Here is a 23,582-nt window from a genome sequence, read left to right as displayed (position 1 = left end):
GCCCGACCTCGCCAGAGAGCAAGGAGGGCGCAAAAGCGAAAGTGAAAGTGCGGGGTGCGCGAGTCGCCCAGCCCCGCTCGCCGCTGTTATTCACCTTGTCCCCGGATCGCGCCACTACTCCAATCCGGGGGGCCGGCGAGGAGAAGGCCGCAACCTTCAGTCGATGTTCCCACCGGTGTTCGGGGTCCGATTCGAGCCCAAAAAACGGGTAGTGCCTCAGCTCGGGTTCCCCGACACAGTCCCCTTAACAAGGACAGGATATTTCCAGGATTTATTCAGGAGGTCGCGGAGGTCCTCGGGAGCCTCGCACCTACGCGGCCATCTTGGTTGCGCGCTAGGCTCCTCCCCCAAGTTCGAGCTTTCTTGGGCTTGACTGGGTACTACAGGAAGTTTGTTAAGAACTATGGGTCCATTGTGACTCCTCTTAATGATCAGACATCCAAGAAGATGCCCAAAAAGGTTCAGTGGACAGTAAGCTGTCAAAAGGCATTTGATGACCTGAAGGAGGCCATGTGCTCTGCAACTATCCTGAAAAGTCCTGACTACTCCAAAGAGTTTATTGTCCAAACAGATGCTTCTGAGTTGGGTGTGGGAGCTGTGCTGTCACAACTTAATGTAGATGGTCAAGACCAACCCATTGCTTTTATTAGCAGAAGGTTGACCCCCAGAGAGAAGAATTGGTCAGCTATTGAGAGGGAGGCCTTTGCTGTGGTGTGGGCCCTGAAGAAGCTGAGGCCATACTTGTTTGGCACTCACTTCAAGATTCAGACCGACCATAAGCCCCTCTTGTGGCTAAATCAGATGAAGGGTGAAAATCCCAAACTGCTTAGGTGGTCCATTTCCCTACAGGGGATGGACTTTACAGTGGAGCACCGGCCAGGTACTGACCATGGGAATGCAAATGGTCTCTCCAGGTACTTCCACTTAGGACATGAAGACGAGACTGGTCAAGGCTAGTTTAATGTCCCAGCGTTTGGGGGGGGGTTGTGTAGGAGAGTAGGGTCTGCTATCCTATGGTCACCCCAAATTTTTGCTTTTTGCTTCACTGGTTTTTGACATATTGAGGCTGTGGGCCTGCCAATCAGACCCCCAGCCTGCTGTTCTCTCTACTAAATTAAAACTATGCACCCTAGGTGCATAACCAATTGGAAGTGGATCACCCTGTCAGCCCCTGTACCAGTGTACACTAGGTACCCAGGGCATTGGTGTACCCAAGGCCTGCCAAGGGCTGCAGCATGTATTATGCCACCCCAGGCTTGGCCTAACAATTTGACACAACTGGCTGATCACTCAGCTGGGGTAAGTTGGTGTAATCACCTCTTACTTAGGTGTAGTATACCTATACCTAACCTTAAATGGGACACCTGGTAACCTATAAGTCACTCCTATGGCAGGCCTTAACAATCCTGAAGGCAGAGTGCTTGGTTCCATGTGAGATGGTGCTCTGGCATGAGCTGAGCCTGTCTGCAGTGGTCGGAACAACTTCCTTCTACTGTTTCCAGATATCGTCATACCATATACTCTTAAGTGCATTATGAACCTCGCGGTTAAATGCTATCTTTGGTTTGGCTTTATCAAAACATGTCGAGTAAGGTGTCATACGAATTGGAATACTAACCCCTCGCCAATTCTGGCGACGGGGTTAGCATTCCACCCTTCTAGAGGGACACGACATGTACAGTACCTGAAACCCGGGTAAAATCAGACATAGCCTCAGCTCCACAAAATGGATGCTGCCACCACAGACACAAGTCTGCCCTCCTGCTGCTGGGAGTCCTTCCAGCTTGGGAGGTGTGGACAAAGGGTTTCCTGCCAGGGGAGGTGCGTGCACCACCCCAGACAGGATTTTGTGTATTGGTCAGGTAGGGCTTGAAAGAAACCAGACATGCCTGTGGCTCACAAGGAGCCTCGGTGCATATGCCAGTTCAAACCGGTCCTGGGGCACACCAGTCCCGGGCCTGGGGCGAGCTGGACAAAGGATTGGGGGTGTAACCACCCCCCCTTCCTGGTCCCACCCATAGGGAGGGACCTAGCAGGTAGTCCGGCCCCTAGAATCCGCTTAAAGGTAGGAGCTGTGTCCTAAGACTTCAGACATCCTGGAATCAACTTAACACTAAGAAGAAGACGGGAACTTCGACGCTCTGCTGCACAGAGGACTGAAGCCAATCTCCCCTGTGGTCAGGGAGTGACCACCTTGCTAACGCAAGCACCATCCAGCGAATCAACGTCTGCTTTGCCGCCGCCTCCCGCCGGAGCCCGAGCCCAGAGACTGACAAGACCTGGACCTCCAGACCTCTCACCGCCCGATCCACAGTCCCTGCAAAGAGGAGACCCGTGGAGGCACCGAGACACGTGGAGCCAGCCATCTTGAAACGACTACGACAAGCTGACCAGTGCAACAACCGAGGCTCCCTCCAAGTTGTGCTTTGGGTCCTGAGAAGCCCAACCCTCGAGCAGCATCTGTACCAAAGGTGAGCCCTCCAGCATCTCCACGATCTGCGTGGGGCCCTTCTGCATTTTGCCACTCGACGCGCCTAACCGGTTGCTGGCCCGCTGGCTAGTGGCCATCTTGGCGACGAAATCTACGACAAACACCGCTGGTCTGGTTGCTCCAGACTGGCCCTTGCTCCCCTCCAAAGGAGCAGTTCCTCTGACCTTGCTGGTCAGAGCCATCAGCTTATCTCCTTCCCTACAACAATTGCTTTTGCCAAGGCTTGTTTGCTTCGATCAAGTCGCCGACACCGCCGACAGCGAGAGCCTGCGTGGGACAGCTCGTGACTCGACTCCTGGACGTCGTCGACCTTCAGGGACCACGTGGCTGTAGAGTCAAGCTACACCTTCCTTCCTGTTTGCACCCGACATCGCCTGGTACCCACCTGGTGCCACGCTGGTCACTGGCTAGTGACTGTGAACACTGTCCCCTCTGCTTACAGGTCTTCAACATCTCCGATCCACTCTTGGATCCCCTGCATCTCTTCCCGACCGACCGCCTGCAGCACTTTTGTCTACAGGCCCCACGGAACCGATAGAAGAAACCCGACGCACTTCGAGGCCTATGCACCCGCTTCCTGTGGGTGAGGTAAAGCTGGCACTCCTGTGCCCAAGTGTAGTATTACATCTCTAGTGCCTGTGTTCCAAATCTTAAGTTCCTAGGTCATCCGGAAGATTCCTTTTGCAGTAACTTTGTACTTTTTACGCACCCATTGAAACCTATGGGAGCACGCGTGTGACTATTTGCTCTGCACACGCCACCCGTGGACCTCCTGGTCACTAACTGACGTTAGCTCCTTGTAGGCCCAGCGATTCTAGAGGCCCTAGGCCTTTTCCCTTTTCTGTTCGTGGTACTTATACCACTATTTTAGTATATGGTTCGAGTGGCCACCAGGGCCTATCCATATAAAGTGCAACTTCTGTGTATTCTGTGATAATCTTGTTTGACGATTTGTGCTCCTGTGCTCATAAAGAGACTAGGGGTTACTTTGAGAAATAAATACATATATATTTTGAATATATATCTGTGTGGTGTCCTTTCATTGGTATAAAAGGGGGTTACTATTGGTAAAACAGCTTGCTTAACACGCTTCACGAGTTTAGCCTCAAAGACTGCTTAGCCTACGCTACCACTAGGGCAGCTAGTCCAAAAAGGTTGACTTACAACCACACCATAAGGGTTGCTTGGCATGGTACAAGGTGGTCACTAGAACTAGTGAACAGCATATACCAGGCCAACTTCTCACACCAATGGTTTATATATAAAAAATATATGCTCGTTTTATTTTAGAACCAACAATAGGTATTAAAATATACATTCTCAGAATGAGATGCTTTATATAAATACTTTTGCAATATGCAATTGACTTTTGTAGAAAGTTACAAGTGGTTGCAATAGGCAACACAATTCTAAACACAATAATGCATTTAGTTCAATGGAAGTTTCAAGTTATTTGCCACAGATTACTTTTAGGATCACTTTTGGAATTCCAGGACTGGATACTAGATTCAGTCCTAGGTCAGTACTTGGAATCAAGTGATAAAAGTCAACTTAATTACTGTGATTATTTTTAGACAATATTTTGCTATTTTAAAAGTTGACATAGAGAAAATATTTCATAGAAAACAGTCAATGATTTCCTATGGCAGAAAATTCAAGTTGCAGGTATAGTATGTTCTTGTTACTTTTGTAATACAGTACTGGGTACTTAGACTCAGTACTGGGACCTTTATCCAAAACAGGTAAGTAATTGAGTTTTCAGAAATTATATGATTTTTTTTAAAAATATTTAAAGTTTGCAGAAATTGACAGAAGAAATTTCACAGAAAAACAGTCAATGATTTCCTTTGGGAGAAAATTGGGTTACTGGTAAGTACAGTTGTAAGTATTTTTCAGAGTCGGCGCTGGGCACCAAGATCCAGCACTGGGAGCTCACCTAAGAGCAGGGGAGTATTTTCGTTTTCGTTACTCCGCTGATTTTTGGTGAATATTTTAAGTTTTGAAAAGTCCACACCTAGAAGAAATTTCAGGAAAAGCCAGTCAATGTTACCCTATGGAGAAAATTGAGTTATCGGTTTAAAGGTAAGTACTCAACTGGCAGAGTTAAGGTTCTGGGCATAGACTCAGGGGTCTCCCAGGGTCAGGTAGGTACAGTTGGTTCACCCTCAGCGGCACAAGGGCAGCCGGGTGCAAAGAGAGTTAGGCCCAATGTTATCCTATGGGCCATGGTTGATGGCTACTGACTAGCAGGCCACGCGGCTGTGGGAGCTGGGCTCCTGGTCACTTACTCAGGGCAAGTGGGGAAGTAGATAGGTGTAGAGGTTGCACTGCCAGGGCCACTCGGGCGGCTGGGTGCAGGGTGCTTTTGAGCCTTCGGGCGCTCAATTGATTTCAATGGGAAAGCTCCGGTTTAGAAAAAGACTGCAAACTCGGGGACGAAGATTATTCAGGTGCCACCACCACTTCGAGAGGTAAGTTGGGTAGTTGGAGGATAGATAGGTACCCCGGGATTGGGCACAGGGGGCCGCGGGGCGCTGGGTGCAGGGGTGCCTGTTGGTGTCGGGAAATCTTACCCTCTGTTGATCTCTGTTGGGGGGGAACCTTGTTCTGAGGCTGCAGGCTTCTTCAGGAGTGTCAAGGGAGGTCCTTGGGTGCTGGACTCGGGATCACAGTCGCCGTGGGGTCGTCCTCGTGGTCTTTGTTCACTCCGGCACAGGCCAGGCTTGGCTGGTGCAGAGTGTGCTGGGTTCGCGGTTCCGGGCTGCTGCCAGGGATTAGAAGTAGATTTTTTGAGTAGAGCCTCTATTCATGGGAGTCCCAGGGGTTTAGAGTCAAAAGGTAGCCAGGTCCTCCGGGGTTTGTGAGGTTGCTGGCCACAAGGGATGCCGGGTTGGAGCAGTAGCAGGTTCAAGGGTCTACAGGCCGGTAGGGCTGGGGCCAAAGCAGTTGGTGTCTTCCTCTTCTTAGCTGCTGCAGGGCAAGTCTTCTTTCTTCTAGCTCTTATTCGGATTTTGGAATTTGGGGAAGGAAGGTTCAGGGTTCCCCTAAATACTAGATTTAGGGGCGTTACAGGTAGGTGAAGAGCAGGGACCAATGGGTCCCTGTCCTGGGGTGGGTACACCCCCTATCCTACCTCTCTCCTGTGGGAGGGGGGCAGTTGCCTAGTCCTGATAGGGTAGGGTTTCCCATCTTCAAGATGGCAAGAGCCCGGAGATATGCTTCACCTCGCCTCCCCCACCTGAGGGGTGGGGTTGGCAGGCTGGCACATCCCCTGTCCTTATTTGGGGTTTCCGGCCAAGCTTTCCGTCAGAGTGGGGGGTTGCAGTGGCCTGGGGAAGCTCACAGAGGCGGCATGCCTTTGAAGCTTCCCCCTGCCCATCCTGGGGGAGGAGATTTAGCACCTTGCCCAGGATGTGCTTTGTTGCAAGCCCAGGAGAGCAGGGGCTCTCCTACCCAGGGGTCCAGCAACATGTCTGATGTGTGACAGCCTAGGCAGCCTCAGAACAGACGTGGATTGTAGGTTAGGTTTTAGGGGGCATCTCTAAGATGCCCTCTGGGGTGCTTGGTAGATTAAATCCCACACTGGCATCAGTGTGGGTTTAATGTGCTGAGAAGTTTGATACCAAACTTCTCAGTCTTCAGTGTTGCCATTATGGTGCTGTGGAGTTCGTGTTTGACGAGCTCTCAGCACCATGTACTCTTAAATGGCAGCACTGCACTTAGTGCCCAGGAATGGACCTGGGTACTGTATCGGCACAGGGGCCCTGCTCCTGTGCCCACACCATTGGCATAGGGCACCCAGCCAGAGGGGTGGCTGATGTATGCCATGGCAGTGTAGGTGTTGGGCATGGCGCACAGGGATGTGTGCCATGTCGACTCTTTGTTTTGTCTTGCACCCAGACACCCAGCCTGCAAGGGCAGTGTGTGTGTGTACGGGTACAGGGCCACTAAGGGTGGCACAATGAGTGCTGCAGCCCTTAGAGGCCTTCCCTGGTCACAAGGCCCTGGGTAAATAGGGTACCATTTACCAGGGGCTGACATGTGGCCAGGGTTTGCCAATTTGGCTTTTGTGTTTTTAGGGAAGGAACCTAGGCCCTGGGCACCTGATTGGCAGAAGTCCAGGGTACACGCAGTCAAAGTACATTCAGCAATTCAGCAAAAAGTGGAGGCATACCATGCAAGAAAGATGGCCAACTGATTAGCTGGGAAGAGCTAAATTACCAAGCTATACATGTAGATGCTCAAATGTGCCCAGTGTCTCATAAGATGCAGGTTGAAGCGAACGGTCTTATTGTCACACACTGCAAGGTTAAAAACATGTGTCAAACATTTCTGGTAGAAATAACCGCCCCCCCCTTTCCCACCCCTCCTTTTCCTGGGACCCGTACTTACTTCATTGAAGTCTGTGCCTGTGTCTACTCCTAGTGTATCCTCCATATCCCGCATGTTGCTGCTTAGTGAGCACTGTAGAATTTTAAGTGCTGTCCACTGGGGACACTGACCCGGACCTGTCTCGGAACTTGTCAAACATTCCCTCTAGACAATACCACATCGTACCACAAAGCCCTACATCGAGCCGTAGCCTTTCACGGAGTGGACTCATACAAGGTTCAAGAAGGTGAAGATTTGCTGGCGGAAACTCTCTCCTGCGCACAGGCTCCCTCCAATTTTACCCATGTTCAAGTGCATTCTGTAGTCTGGTCCTGAAACATTCAAGGAGCCGTCAAAACCAGGGTGGTAACTTCTAGGTTGTACAAGAAAAATAAAGGTTCTTCCTCAGATCGTCCTTGCATCAAAGGTCAGCTCCCCACATATTCCCTGGTGGTGCAGGCTCCCTGTAAGTGTGCCAACGCTCAGGCTACTGTTGGTGCTCCATCACCGGAGAAAGATAGCTAGAAGATTGACATGGCCGGTAAACATGTCACAGCCTGTTCAGCCACTTATTGGTATATCTCAAATTCAATCGGCCTGCTCTCCAGGTACGACTGAGCACACTGGAAGGAAATGAAGGAGCTCCTCCAACACCTCCCAGAACAGTACTGAAAACAAGGCCATGACCTTGTCACTGGGGGGAAAAAATCATATCTAAAACAACTATTCAGTGAGCCCTCGACACCATGGGCACTTCGGTGCGCGGAATCTATTCAACCGTACTCATCTCGCGCCATGCTTGGTTGCGTGTCTCTGGCTTCAAGCTAGTAATGCTTCAGCTCCTGCTCCACCTGTGTTTCAATGAGGAAGCACCTCATCGGAAAACAGGACGACCGGATGCTCAAAACAATCAAGAAAGACATGGACACAGCCAAGGATAGGGGTGCACTTGAGACACTTTGTCCCGTTGGCTCCTTTCACAGGTCCTAGTACCGCGGAAATGGCAAATCCACGGCCCGAAGCCTCTACTTCTTTCCGGACTCAGCGGAGCCAGGAAACACCTTCACTGAGCTATGCCAGGGGAGGTTACAGGGAGGGGTAACAGCTCCTGGGGTAGGGGGAAGGGTAGTACCAATAAAGTAGCCACCCCCGCCAAACGCTGATTTGCTCACATTTTCCCCAGATCACAATACACCTGTAGGGAGGGGGAAGTCTAGAGGGGTTTCTTCCATGGTGGGTAAAAGTCACCTCAGATCAGTTTGTCCTCAAAATCACAGGCCAGACTTACTGCTTGGAGCTCCCACAGCCCCACCAAACATTCTACCACGCAGACACAGCCTTTCTTCAGAACACTAGCCTCTACTTCAAGAGGATTTAGAGGCACTCATTTGAAAGCGGGCCATAGAGCATGTGCTCCCACAACTGCGTTGCAAAGGAGGGTACCCCCTTTACTTTCTCAACCCCATGAAGGACGGGACTGTCGGGCCCATACTCTGCCTCAGACCTCTCACGAAGTACATCCTGTCACAGCTCCTCCACATGGTAATGCTCGAGGATGTCATCCCTCTGCCTCATGACTTCATGACGGCCCTTGACCTGATGGACGTCTATTGCACATCGCCGATACCTCTGGTTTGTGGTAAGTGACCTGCCATTTCTTATTCAAACTTCTGTCCTGCAGGCTAACCACTGCTCCCAGGGTGTTTACAAAGTGTCTTGCCATGATAGCCCTTCATCTCAGGACGATCGGCATACAGGTGTTTCCTTATTTGGATGACTGGCTAATCAAGAGCAGCAGTGGTCAGCCGATACCCAGACCACCATAGACCTACTGCACGGTCTACGGTTCACCATCAATACCACAAAGTCACACTTCCAGCCCCTTCAATCCAGCCCTTCTTAGGGGCAGTGCTCCACTCAGTCACCGGGAAAGCCTATGCTAGCCCAGCATGGGTCCAAGCTTTCCAATCGTTACTCCCCCTTTTCAGCCACGTTGCGAAATAACAGTAAGAACTGTTATGCGCCTCCTCTGCATGATGGCCTCTTGTATTGCCATAGTTCCCCCTTCCAGTTTACATATGCGCCTGTTAGAATAGTGCCTAGATGCACAATAGTCTAAAGCAGAGGGTCACTGGAAAGATCTAATGTTGATCTGTGGCTGCACCCATTGCTCACTGCAGTGGTGGAACAACAACAATCTGTTGCAGGGCCGGCCTGTTCTCGACCCAGTTCCGCAGGTGTCCCTCACAACGGACGCTTCGCTCACAGGCTGGGGATGCATTTGCAGTAGTTGACTGTTCAAGTTATTTGACCACCCCATCAACAGGGTCTCCACATCAACTACTTGGAGCTGATGGCCATTCTGTTGGCACTCAAAGCATTTGTCTGTCACCTTCAACACAGAGAAGTCCTCATGCATACGGACAACATAGCTGCCATCTTCTACTTACAGAAGCAGGACGTGGGACACTCACCACAATTGTCGGTGATAGAACAAGGCATTTGGCAATCCATTACAGAGTCCATCTGCTAGCACACTACTTACTGATAGTAAACAACGAATTTGCAGACCTTTTCAGCAGAATGCAGCAACAATCCCATGAGTGGGAACTCCACTCACAAGTCCCACTCCCTTACTTCCATCGATAGGGCTTTCCCGACGTAGACCTCCTCGCCACTGCAGAAAATGCAAAATTCTCAAGCTTTGCCTTTAGGTAGCCAAAGTCCATGGGCAATGCATTCAAGATGAACTGTTCAGGGATATTTGCATACACATTTCTGTCTCTCCGGCTTCTTCAGTTCAGAAGAATCATCAGTCATCCTTCCCTCTCATCCTGGTGTCTCCTACATGGGGCAGACAGCCCTGGTTTACCACCTTCCTCGAACTGTCCCTAGTGTCCCATGAGTGGCTGCCCAACAGGCCATCCCCTTCCAGGCAGAACCAAGGCACAGTCCGACACCTGAACCCCAGGCAGCTCAGTCTTGCGATATGGTTCCCGAGGTCCTAGAATTTGGCTACCTGAACCCTCCGGAGTGCATGGCCTTCCTTAGGGAGGCACGTAGACCTACAACCAGAGTCTGCTATGCAGCCAAACAGAAAAGGTTTGTACACTACGATCTTCCTAGGCACAGTGATCAACTGCAAGCAGCAGTGCAGAAAATTGTCTGTTATTTGCTTCACTTGCAAAAGTTGGGCCTTGCTTACACTTCCACCAGAATTAATTTAGCTGCAATCGCTGTTTACCTTCAAAACCGAGACTTCACTGCTCAGTGTTCCAGTAATTAAGGCCGTCACAGAAAGCCTTAAAAGGGTCATTCCTCCCAGGGTACCACCTGGCCCCATGTGGAGCCTCAGCATTGTTGTCACAAGGCATATGGGCCCTCCTTTCGAACTGCTTCACTTGTGCCCTTTGCTTTTCATTTCTTGAAGGTAGTCTTTTTAGTGACCATCACCTCCCTCAAGCGTGTGAGTGAGCCTCAAGGCTAACCTTGGAGGAACCTTTCTTCCAGGTTCACCAAGATAGTGTATGGTAAACCTCAAATTTCTCCTTCAGACTGTCCTCAACCAAACCATCAAACTCCCGGTATTCTTCCGGCAGCCAGATTCAGTGACAGAGAGAGCTCTTCACACACTAGTTTTCAAAAGAGCCCATAATGTATTACATTAACAGGATAAAACCCTTTCGTAAAACACAGCAGCTCTCCTTTTCAAAGCCATGCACTGGCCGTGCCTCTGCAAAGTGGGAACGGCATGGCGGTTGGTCAAATATATACAGACCTGTAATGCAAAAATAAAAGGACAATGCCTGTCACTTCCACACCCCACCCTGTGTGTAAGAACGGTGCCGCTATGGCTTTTTTTAGATAACATCCCTATAGCTTACATCTGAAAGGCAGCTACGTGGTCCACTCCACTCACTCTTACCAAGCACTACTGTATAGATGTTCTTGCATGCCAATAAGCTAATGTTGGTCAGGTTGTACTCTGTAAAACAGTCCCCCGCAGCATCCCCCAGTTAGTCACTGCATAAGGAAGAACTGCTTTACCGTATATGCGCAGCATGTGTGTCTACAGCTAAACATGCAGCAAACTGAAAATGTTACTTACCATGTAAGCATCAGTTCCTTGCATCTAGCTCTGTAGACCATGCGCCCATCCTCCTCCCTGGACACCTTAGTTTGTTGCCGACGACTTTCTATTCTTCTTTCATCATTCCTTTGCATGGTCATCTTTTTCTATATCTCTATGCTCCATTTTCCTTCTCACCCACTGTGCGGAAAAACAATCTCACAATAGAGCTGATGCCCATGTGCATTATCAGTAGTAGTTGGAGTCACTGCACCTCATGACTCGAAGTTTTCTTTGTAGAAAAACAAGTAGTACGTGCTTGAGCCCAACACTACATGGCAGGAGTATGCGCAGCATGTGAATCTCAGCACTACATATCACGAACAGATGCTTAAATGGTGAGGAACATTTTCCTTACCTTTTCCTTTCCTGAAGTTCCTGGATTTCAGTTTGCATTAACTCTTCAGTAACTCACAGCCTGTGCTCAGGCTGCGAATAGATGTGGAATGCCTCCTAGGAGCAATAATAGACTGACCTGAATGGGCAGAGATGACTCTTCTGAACTCCAAAGAATATTCAGAATGAGGGCTTTGGGCATTCCGTGACACCACTGTCAATTCTTGCTTGACAGATCTTTTGAGCCACTTGTAACACTTGGGGCACATTTGAAAGTGAGACAATAAGATGCCAAAATAATTATTTTGTATCCACTTTCCGATTGCTGAAGGGTCCTGCTTTTGTCCTGCCTGACTTTGATATCTGGGTTTGTTGTGGGTGCAGACCTGCTTCAAACAAGATTTTAGTGTTAGATGTGGGAGCTCACTAGTGATTTCCCTCAGACACTCCCACACGCCCCAGAACCCAAGCTGTGTGGCTGCAGGCAGACAACATGCTGAAAGAGGCTTTTTCCTGAAAATATCGAGCTGACCAGTGGCCTCTTCTTGATGCCGTGTGAGTCTCTAAGTGCCTCCCCTAAGGCCCTGGCGCGGTTGTGAAAGTGTACTCCTATGTTTGTTAGGGCACCAAAAGTAAGCGTGAAAACGTTTGAAAACCTTTCCTCCAGACCAGTCACTCTTACATTTTTTTTTTACTTTGTGGCTACCAGATTTTCACCAGAACCAATCCATTTGGTGTATCTTAGATTATCTGACCCAGGCTTTATGGTGGTCAGCCTGAAATTGAATCTTTGCCCCCAATCTACTCTGACCATTAACTGTTATTGGTAATTCACTTTTTCTTCACACTCTCTCTTCTTAAAACTTAAAAAAAATCATATCTCTGGTTACCCTTTTTGGATTTCTTTCATTTTGTTAGTTACATTTTACTCCATTTTTCTAGTTTGGGATTTGTATTGTTTTGTATTTTGACTTTATTACTGTTTTGATACTGCATAAATACTTTAGATATTTCCCTAAGTCAAGCCTGTCTGCTGTGTGCCATAGCTACTGGGTAGGGGTGAGATTCGGTTAGTTTAGTGACTTTGAGTCTTCACCTTAATTAGGGTTGGGATTATTATTTAATTGGGCAGGTGCCCATCCCAAATAATAATCCAATTTCTTACAAACACTTTCAGAACTCTAACTTTTTGTTGCATGTTTTATCCATATTTTTTAATTAGTAAACATCTTTCACTTATTATTGATGGAAGAGAGCCTAGTGAGGAGGGCAGGAAGACTTCGCTATAGGAGGCTGCTGTTGCTTGTTGCATATATTTACAAGCATCTTTGTGACATGTCAACAGCAAGAATATAAAGGTTGACTGTGATTGTTTTCATTTTAATTTTTTAAAATAATCTTTGAACATTTAAGATCCCATTTTTGTGAGGTCTCTTGTTAACCAATCACAAGGGTTCGAACTCCGACATCCACCTATTTATCATGTACTCAACATGCGTGCATGGTCTTGGTATGTGCTAATCCAACCTCAGTGCATGTTCGTAGAATAAACTCTGCAGTGTTCTGCCTTTGTTACTGTGTGGAAGTTCAGCCATTTTTGTGGAGGCCTTGATGGCTTCATACTTATCCTACTGTACTTAAAGGCTATTTATAGGGCTAGACAGTACAAAGTGTAGAGCAGTGTCTCCTGTCTGTGGCAAGAGGAGGTGGGACCATTTGACTTGTAATACGAAGTTTCCACCATTTGAAGATTCGAGGCACATGGGTTTTAAATGCCTAGCTTCATACACACAGCCTATCATAATCAAAGATACGGGGATTAAAATAATTTGGCAATATATATCTCATGCCAAAAATAAGCATTGAGATTATCTGATGCGTCCAAATCAGTGACCTGCAGTATGGGGGTAAGTGGTTGGGTTACTATGAGGTAATGTTTTTTCCACCATCAACAGCTCTATATATTCTCAAAATGCCCTTAGTCTCCCATCACTGTTTGAGTTTATGCCCTTTGGATTAAAAAAAAGTGTTTACCTTTTTAGGTCGAGCCTAGTAGACCCAGCATGTGCTGTCTATTGCAAGGCATATTGGGCTACATGTACGAAAGTTAGGAATAGCAATTTCCTAATTGTGTTTTTTTGCGAATTTCATTTAGAAAATAGCCATTCCTAATGTATGAAACGCATTCGAGTTTCATTGCCAATTTGTAGTGGGTCGCAAATAGACCTACATCATGACTATCAATGAGTTAATCGCAATTTGTGTCCACTACGATTCGTTGCAATCAGAGGGATGGTGGCCTGCTGGGGTCAGCAGACCATCAGATCTGTGGTTGCCTTTAAATAAAGCAATCATTTTTTTTTTTTAACTGAAGCCCCTTTTCCCTAAACAAAAACTGGATGCATTTAAAAACAAAAAATTAAAAGTTTCATGTATGTTTTTTAAGAGTAGGCAGGGATCCGTGGGACTACTGCCTGCTCTTAAAACATATTTATTCAACCATTCCTAAAGGGGAAGCGGTTCCAAAGGGACCCCTTCCCACTTGCAAATGGGTTACCACCAACTTTGAGTTGGTGGTAAAGTGTGAATGTTTTGCGATAGCATTTTGGGTGCAAAACATTCGTACATACCAATGCAAATCGGTATTTGGAAGAGACTTCCCAAAAACGCTCCTTCCAATTACTGATTCGCAATCCCAAATTGTGATTCGGTATTAGGTTACCAAATTACAATTTGTGCTATGTACATCAGAAAAGGCATTTTTGCAAACGGGCTGATTCTATGAATCAAGATTTTTGCGAATGTAAAGTTTTTCGTACATCTAGGCCATTGTGGCTTACAAAGTACATAGAGAGGCTTGGACCCCACCTAGTGCTTATCCTTTGTTGGCATTACTTGTCACTCTAATTGTTCTTATTTTTTATTCAAGTCTTATCTTGTAAATTTTGTGTTTATCCCTCATCTTGCTGCTTGCTTTTCAAGCACTACTTTTACCTTTTGTGTGAAGCACTCCTCTTAGAGTGTGTGTGTTTTTAAGCTGTCTTACTTGTGTACATCTCTCCCACTGCACTCCAGGGCGGGACTGGGAATCGAAATTAGCCCTGGCAAACTGCACGGCCAGCTCCCCTGGGGGTGGGGTGATGGCGGGGGACCGGCGGAGCTGTTTTCTAGGGCCGGTTTTGTTACAGGTGGCCGATATTGCCGACCCCGGTAACAGAAACGGCCTCCCAGGTGCCCAAAACCGGACCCAACCCTGGCAGCCCACCGGGTAAATGCCTGGTGCCCGCTACGGCCAGTCCGGCCCTGCTGCACTCTGTGTTCTCTGCTTTTCCCTGCCCTCCATTCCCCTAGGCTTGCACTTGTGCATAGAACCCTTTGCTTCCCCCACCTGCGAGTTCTGTGTTATTCCCCCCCAAGCCTCTGCTTTGCTCTCCCCAAGCCCCCATGTTGAATCAATGCTTCCAACTCTGATCGGTTACCGAAAAGAAAAAAGCACTGGCATAATTCTGAAAGGCACATGCATGCGTGGTGCGCCCACCAGCAAAATGCTATGGCGGCCACGTAAAAAACTTTAGCCATGCTGCTAAAAACTATTGGCAAAGTCAATAGGTCACAAAGGTGAGACCTATTTGCAAAGCCAATAGCTCTCGCCTTTGCGACCTATTGACTGTGCCTATGCTGTTGTTAAAATGTTTCTGTGTGTTATATTGATTCCCGCTCGTCTGTTTTTTCAAATTTTTTTTTTAACTGTTTTGAGCCCTGTCCTCAAAAAAGTAATTAAAAAACTTATTGTTAAAGATTGAATCCAATATGTACTTCTGAAGCAATTCAGAAAAAAACATCTTTGAGGCCTGTGAATATGCTTCTGATAGATTCTTTCGTATGTCCATGCTCATGAAATCTTTCAATGACGAGGCAATGTAACGCGCGTTTCTGCTTGCAGAATCATAGGTTCTTTGAAACTTTCTTTTGTATTCCCACAGAGAAAAAAAATAACTTTCCTGTGCATTTCTTGTACTTCTATTTCCTTCCACAAATACACATTGACTGCTGCTTTCCACAAGAATATATCTACAAGAGTATTGGCAGTGGGAAACTCCCTGAAACTTGAGTCCACCATCCTGGGCCGAACTGCAAATTTACAAACACTAAAATTACTCCATATCTGTGGAGGATTCATTGAGTTAATGCCATTTATAAAAGCACAATTTCACCGCTTTGTTCTTTAACTAGGTGTGGCAGTAGCTTTTAAAACATAAATTGTTCATTTAAATACCCTGTTAACTGTACCCCCACATGCAGTGCACTTTCCTGTTTTGCAAATTTGATATACTTAGCAATGGCTGTCGGTATTGGCCAAATGTAAAAAGGGTTAGTTAAGGGCTGCTCTAGTTATAGGGAAATAACAATTTGAATTCATCCTGAACATTGCAATCTTGAGTGAACTATGTAGCCACTAACAACTATCGTATTACTATATGCATATATTTATTGGCAAAACATCCAGGGTGGTAGGTTGTTTCTTAATTTTGGGGTTTTTGTCAATGACTAGTAGAGACTTATTTCTGAACATAATCACTCCAAATTGCTAGTTCTGGGTTTAGGAAAAGTTTCTTATCCGAAGAACTCCTACTGTGTCCTTCAAAAGAGTACAAGTCAGATTATTGGTGCAGATAATTTTCATATGTTATAATGCAATAAATAATTTTTAAAACTTGACTTTAGTGCCTGTCTAGTGTCATCTTATATAAGTTGAAGGTATTTAATGGTTTGTGAAATTTTGTCAAATGAACTATTGTATATTTTCAGGAATAAGTACAAAATGTCAGACTACAATGTTTGACACAATTAATGATTGGAGGATGGAGCTGGAACGTGTCAAAGCATATATGAAATATAAAATAGCGAGTACCAATGAAGGTTACGAAATTTGTGAAAAGTAAGGAAACCTTTTTATTGTTATTTTGCCGGTTGGCATTTTTGTGTGCGTGCGTAGTGAGTGCGTGTGTTTGTGTGTGTGTGTGTGTGTGTGTGTATTGTCTGTTTTTTTCACAGATCACTAGAAAATATGCATATGTAAATAATCTGTGTACTATGTTTGTTATTGGTAAAACTTGTGGTGCAGTCATGAAGCACTTTTCGATATTCATTACATTTATTCCAGTCCTTCATCCTCATAATTCATTCTAAGTGGGGGTGAATCATCATCTTGAAGATTGGCAATCCTGATTATTCTCTTAGTTTGTCAAACAGTTTAGCTCATTACTTTCTTTAAAATATAGACCTAATAAAGAGGGCGTGGCTAGCGCCTGAGGAAGATGGACGTCTAAACCTGGCTCTCCGCTACAGCGGGAGGAGATCAGTAGTGCATCTTACGCACATGAAATACTTGAACATGTCCTGCCACAATTGTGTAGCTCATGGACATGCTATGTGTACTGTTTTTTAATATAATGGAGTAAAAGAAGCACTCCCGACCGGTACTCTGTCCCGTACGGGTCTCATGCAAAACGGCCATCTGCTAATCTTAGGTAGGAGAAACCTACCAAAGGGCTTAGTATTATTACAGACCTATCCCCAAGGATTTATTCTCTGTAATATAGCAACAGATCAGCTAAAGACTTCAAGAATGATTGCAGGAAAGTACAAAAGAATTGAGGAGTTCACTTGAAACAATACGACGGTATGCCAAAATGGTAACACCCATCCTCTCTATACACAGATAGTTCTCCTGCAGTCCGACACACCCCTGTGCCTTGAATATTAACCACAATTGCCCAACAATGTCAAAATAATAGATCCATTTCTCCTAACACACCAGAGATACATGATCTCCTTCTGCGAGAGTTCACAGGACTTGCACATAAAGATGAACGTACTACTCAACCACTTTTGTGTGCACCGGAGAGCTCACACTGAACAACACTAGTTCAGAGAGCCAAATTGATTTAATAAATTGATCTTTGAACACTATTTTTTGCTGTGGTCTGATTCATTCAGAGTCTTTGTCTATGCTGGACTGTTTGAGTGATCTAGATGGAGCCTAATCAAAATTCATTGAGACCATGATTAATTAAATCCATGACTAGATAAATCCACGAGGACTCATCCTGGTTCTGAGCTCTATTGTGCTTGTTACTCATGTAAGGAAATTTTCAAATATATGTAAAATTGTTCTTAGATGACACTGACTCCCTCCAATCTGAACTAATTGTCCTGAGAAAGGACAAGTCTTAACCACAAGGAATGAAGAGGATGAATTGAGAGTTAGAGGTTTAGTAAATGGTGGTAACTCGCAAGTGTGGAAAGCTGATACTCCTACAAAAAAGATAATCTGGCTAGAAAGGACAACTGTGGAATTTGAAGATGGAAATAGAAGAGGCAATCTCAGGCTTTTTAGCCTACCAGAAAAGGTAGAAAAATATGCTAAATATTGTGCTGCTTTTTTGGAAGTACGGATTTCACAAACTCTTGGATTCTCTTTTTCGGCTTTGAGATTGAAAGAGCACACTCAATTCCAACTAGAATGTTAACCAATTCAAAAACACCTAAACCAATAATCTTTAGACTTCTAAGACAGCCTCATTCAGAGGTGATCCTGGAACGGATGGGGAAAATTAAAACTATTGCCTGGAATGGCCTCTGAATCCGAATTTCGTAAGATTATGTCAAAGAAACTTTCAACTGTAGAAAGGGATCCTTAACCCTAATACATAGGCTGCATTAAACATCACCCTCTCCTTTGCTAGCCCTCCAGAGTGTCCTATCTTCGAGGGTAGAAACCTCCTATTTTGACAAGCCAAAGGTCTTTTGGAGTAAATCATCCACGATCCATGACACTTAAGAATGGACCATTAAAGCAAAGCCTTTCTCTCGCTAATAGTAAACTTTTTTCATTAGTAGACAGCCTGCATATTGCTCAATAAAATATAACATATTGTTCGTGTTGTACTGTAGAATTTCTTATCCTAAGGTAGTATTAATATTATTGGTGACTAGTAGAGCGCATGGCTACCTAGAAAAGGTTTCCCAGCACTAGCCTCCTTGCCAAACCGAGGACAATCGAACAGTTACGTTAACAACTATAAAGGTGGAAACAGCCAAGTTTTATGCTGCTTCTGAATGAAAAACTGAGCGGTTTGCAGTCTCTAAGCAAATCTGGCAGGTAATTCCAAAGCTTAGAGCCGAGATACGCAATGCTAGGAACTTTTGCCAGATCCTCATGGCTAGATCGAAGTGCACGGTGTGGAAAGTATCCAGGCACCAACGGCCTCCGCTATTTTGGCCCTGTATTAGCAACGCACTTGTAAATATAGTATAAGGTCTTGAATTGGACTTGCCACTCAATAGGCAACCAGTGCAGAGTATGTAGAAAACTTGTTGAAGAGGTGAGCCTGGGTGGGTGAAGAGGTTAGCAGCCTGTCGCAGTTTGGACAATTTGGAGCCATTTGAGCAAGAATTTTGCAACACACAGATTCAAAGCATGCTGTAGTGCAGTCTGGAAATCACCAGAGCCTGGACTACTGTTCGTTGAGCATGGATCGGAAGGCATGCCAAAATTTCCTTTAGCCATTTAACGAAGCAAGTGGCTGCTACTTTATTTGTCTGGTGACTCATGGACACATAATGGATGTAATGCTGAACAATGCAAACATTCACCCCAGTCACAAAGACCTAGGTTCAATACATTGTTTTTTTTGCTCACCACTCCACCCCAGTTTGGATCCAACCATATACAAATCGGGAACAGTCCAGCCCGAACTGCCAAGCCAGGTCTAGACTTTTAAAAAGTAATTTTTTTAGTGGGACTAACCTTGTATCTGTCCCGTACTCCATCCCAGTAGGCCTTATTGCTATACTTACCTTAAATCTTTGAAATTGCATATCTTCGTTTCTACTGATTTTGATTTTTGCTGTTTTGGTTTCAAATAATTGAATACATTTTACTCTATTTTTCTATTTTGGTGTGGGGTTGTTTTTATGCTGTGCTTTCACTTTATTACTGGTTGTATGCAGCATAAATGCTTGACACATTGCCTACTGCTTTTGTGCCAAGTTGCCAGAGTGTTAAGCACAGGTTAATTTAGTGACTGTTTGTGGTTCAGATTCAGGCTGTTGCTTGAGAAGGGCTCACATCCCCCTCAACCAACAACCCAGTTTCTCACAATGGTGCCTAGTAGTGGGATACAGTACTTGTGTTTGTACAAAGGCATACTGTGATTTGTGTAGTATCACACAAATCCCGGTGTTAATAATTTGATGCCAGATTCAACCTTTGTTTTTTTAAATAGGCCATTTTTACTTTTTCAAAATTTACTCCCATTCTACCTGCCTGTCTGTGACCCTACCTGAAAGTATGGAGTTTGAGCTCAGCAACCTAGAGAGCTAAACTGTAGCCGAGCTCCGAGGATTCTGCTAGGAGAAAGTGCTTTAATCCAAAAGGAGCTCCAAAAAAGAGGAGCTTGGGAAGTCCCTCAGGGCCTATGAGGAGGCCCACCACTTGCTAGATACAGCAGAAGATGGGGAGGAGGCTATGGGGAAGCAAGAGGAGGACCTGTGCACAGGTCTGAGCTGCTGCAGCCTGAAGAGAAGGAGCTCCCTGTCAGAGCAGGGAGTATTTTGTCTTCCAATGGTCTCACCACATAGGAGCTGAAGGAAAGAATGGTGGAGAGAGTATTCCAGCTACAGCTCGTTAAATTAAAATTTAAGGCAGCCAAGGAGGAGACTGCTGCCAAGAGGGACCTTGAGGAGAGGACATCAACTGTGGAGGAGAGGCAGGAAAAAGAGGATGCTGCTGCCAAGAGGGCAGCAGAGAAAGCCAATAGGACCTTGGAGGAAAAGAAGTTTCATTGGAGGAAAGGAGAATTGCCCACAAACCAAGTCTCGGAGTGCTCTCAGGGCCAAACGGGTACAGTCTTTCAACAATGGTGGCAGCGTACCTACAGTGTCCATTGTAGACAAGAGGGTTCACTGCCCCAAGGATCTGTTGCCTAACTTTGCTGTGGGGGATGACATTGATAAGTGGTTTGAAGCCTATGAGATTGTCCTGGAGATGCACGGGATCTCTGAAGATGATTGGGGAGCCATTCTTTGGAGGCACATACCTTGTGAGGGGGGTTGGTGTCCTGTTGGCTGTAGGTAAGGGGGATAGGGTAAGAACCCACCCCCCTTTATCAGAAAGGATGGGCTTACCCCAGAGAAGCATGTGCATATGTTTAGGGACAGCCAAAAGCTGCCCCAGCAATTCAGGGCGGAATTTGTGGTTCATGTTTGCAAGGCACTGGATGGTTGAGTGAAAGGCAGTGATCTGAAGGAGTACCAGGGGCTGTACAATTTGTCAGGGTGCAAATGTTCAGCAATTGTTTTCCAGAGCTGTGCCAACACCTAGTGGATAGTAAGCTCACTGAACCCAGGGAGCTTGCAATGAAGGTGGACTACTGGCTCAGCACCAGGGTCAACAAGAGGTTATTGTGGGGATCTACCTAAGGGTTGATAGGGTCCCCCAACAGAAAGAGAAGGGAGCAACAAAAGAAAAATAACTGAGTTCTCAAAATACCCCCCAAAAAGTTACCAGACCAATCCTGACCAGCAGAAAGGAGGATTCCACAGGAATAAGCCCTCGGGTCACTTCACCCCTAAGTGCTTTGAGTGTTACAGGTACGGGCACTCAAAAGGAGTTCCCAACTGCCCGAATTAGCAGCAGTCCCCACTTGTGGGCACACTCCAGGAATGCCTAGTGTAGTGGTAAGGGAGGAGTTTTCCCCAGTAAGTGCTGGGGGTAGTGCAGAGGTCACCTTAGTGTCACTGGGACACAGAGAGATGGTACCCAAGGCAGATGTCAACAGCCAGAGGACAGCTGACACACCTTTTATGGTACACTGCTGCCATCACCTGCATTGGGCTTCTTTCATGCGAGCGGCCCAGCTCGCTTCACTGCTTCTTAAATGCTATTCACTAGAAAACAGCCACACCAATAAAGTCACTCTCCTGGCTGGTATTCACTGCCAAGCCCTCTGGTTCCACAGCACGGGAGAGGAGCTACCATCACACCCTTATATCTAGGCTGTCATATGATGGCCCACCATCCCCTGGCTTTAGGTATGGATCCCCATATTCTGATTGTCTGGACTTTAGAAAATTCTGTACTTAGAAGTCGCTGCATACACCATTAAAAGGAGGGACTGATAAACAGAGCTCTAATATCTAAAACAACATTTATCATATCTTTTGATCCATCTACCCCTTCCAAAGGCTCTCTCTACCAAATAACTCTTCAAGGCCTGTTGGCCACCTGAAGGGACTCTGATAATATTAAGTTTGCTATAAGAGGGTATATTTTCATCCTAAACTATGTCTTTCTATAATTCTTCGATACTTCTCAACCAGTGGTTGTGAGCCCTTGTGAGCACCCTGTGCAGTCAGTAAATCAGTGTACCTTCATTTTGAGCGGATGTCATTCAGCCACTGAATATATTCAGACAGACATGGCCCTGATGAAGGATTTGTTCATTTTTTGTCTACTTCCAAAACGCACATCGGCGCATTTGTGTATGAATGTACCCATTATGTACATTTATATAATGAGCAATTATTCTGATTTTATGTGAATTTTTTTCCTTGTATGTTACATGTTCACTTGTTTTGTATATTGTTTTGCTTAGTCTTAAGATCTATGTTGGTTTTGTTATTTGCACTGTGAGATATTATATGTTCTGTATGTATTTGTACTATTGTATTGTTGTGGGTGCTAATCTGAATACATAGAATCATTCTATTGTATGTATTCTCTCTTGCTTTTATATACAAAAAATAATGATGCACATATATTTAAAAAAAAGATAAAGAATCATTGAATATATATTTTTGTACGTTCGATAAAATAAACTTTAAAAACCACTGGTCGGGTGCATGGCATTTTGTATATCATGGACATATTGCAGCCTAGTATATTAAGTCGTTTGGAGAAGTTACTGTTCTTATTTGCCTTTATCATTCATTGATCACCATTGATTTACCTGCCTTCTTGTTACTTTGCCCTTGTAGTGTCACTGTCAGTATTGCCCAATTGTGTGCTGTCTTTTTAGAAAGACACACTCAAAGGCCAATTAAAATAATACAGAAAAAAAAACACGCACGAGCGTGTGAAATGTTCAGAGTGATTCCAAGATGTTGTTTTCCTAGAGCAGCGCATGCACACTGCGCTAGGCTCGACCTAAAAAGCACCGCTCCCGCTTTTGTTACAGGGGGCCTGATATTGCAGCACTGCTGCAAAACCGCCTCCCCCCCCTTGACAAAACCGCACCCCACGGCCAGGAAACCAACACCCACCCCTCCGGCCCACCTGAGAAACACCCGGTACCCGCTACCGCCAGTTCGGCCCTGTGCAGGGGACCCCCTCTGGCTTTGTGCATGGGTGCCGGGCCCGTGCACTGAGATCTCCTGAAGAGGTAGAGGGTGGGGGGGGGGGCCTCCATGTACTTTGCATGGGGCCCCCTTACTTTTCTTTACGTCACTGGGATTGAACGGTGTTCTTCTCCTCAGGAGGGATTTTTCTGGACTGCGGCTGCGCACCTGCCCGTGTGTTTCCAATGCCCTTTGCAGGGCGTTAGCTGCTGTTTTTTATTGTCCGGCTACGCCTTCCCAGCCCGCTCTCCTTTTAATCTGTCAGTACAGAAAACCAGCTGGTTTGATTTCATTGTTCATATTTTGTGCATGGGAAATGCTTGGCTCTGTATGAGTTGTTGGCGCTTTATTGGAATGGCCAAGTTCTGCTAATATTATGTGTTTTACTGTTGGATCTTTATTATGATTTGGACATTTAATTTCCTAGTAATTAGAGTTGGCACCTTTCTAAAGGAAAAATACTGCCCATTCGTTGTTGTTTTAAGCGTCTGCAAAGGCCCGAACATGATACTAAATATGAGAAACAAAATCCTGTGTATTCATTTGTAACATTACTTTTCTGTTTATTTTAATTATTAGTGAGGGATCTTTAATGTAGCAGTAGAACAGATACAAAGGTGCATTTGAAATTATATTTGCTGCATAAAATATGTAAAGAGAAGAGCTAAAAATACCGGTTTAAGATTATTTTGCTTATTTTTCAGCTGACCGAGACATTAAAATACCGGTTGTGCTGGTAGAAAACCGACTGAGTGGCAACACTACGAAATTAAGCAGCTCTGGGGAGTGGAGCTTCCCAGACTGACATGAGTAGTTGGGCTCCAGTTGTACTTTTTTTATAGTGTTTAATCC

At 45.7% G+C, this 23,582-nt stretch overlaps 1 protein-coding gene across 2 annotated transcripts in view; it reads left to right on the top strand.

The window, feature by feature from the left end:
- MTMR12 (myotubularin related protein 12) overlaps positions 1 to 23,582 on the top strand; it is a 674,853-nt gene that overhangs the window by 369,924 nt on the left and 281,347 nt on the right. For both annotated transcript variants that reach the window (XM_085630615.1, XM_085630625.1), the window contains one exon: positions 16,137 to 16,266. In XM_085630615.1, coding sequence (XP_085486741.1) covers positions 16,137 to 16,266 — 130 coding nt within the window. The remainder of the gene's footprint in view (positions 1 to 16,136; positions 16,267 to 23,582) is intronic.

The sequence above is a fragment of the Triturus cristatus genome, chromosome 2_1 (assembly GCF_964204655.1).
Source record: "Triturus cristatus chromosome 2_1, aTriCri1.1, whole genome shotgun sequence".
Lineage (NCBI taxonomy): Eukaryota > Metazoa > Chordata > Amphibia > Caudata > Salamandridae > Triturus > Triturus cristatus.
Note: the sequence above shows the minus strand (reverse complement) of the source record. Positions and strands in the feature narration are given on the sequence as shown.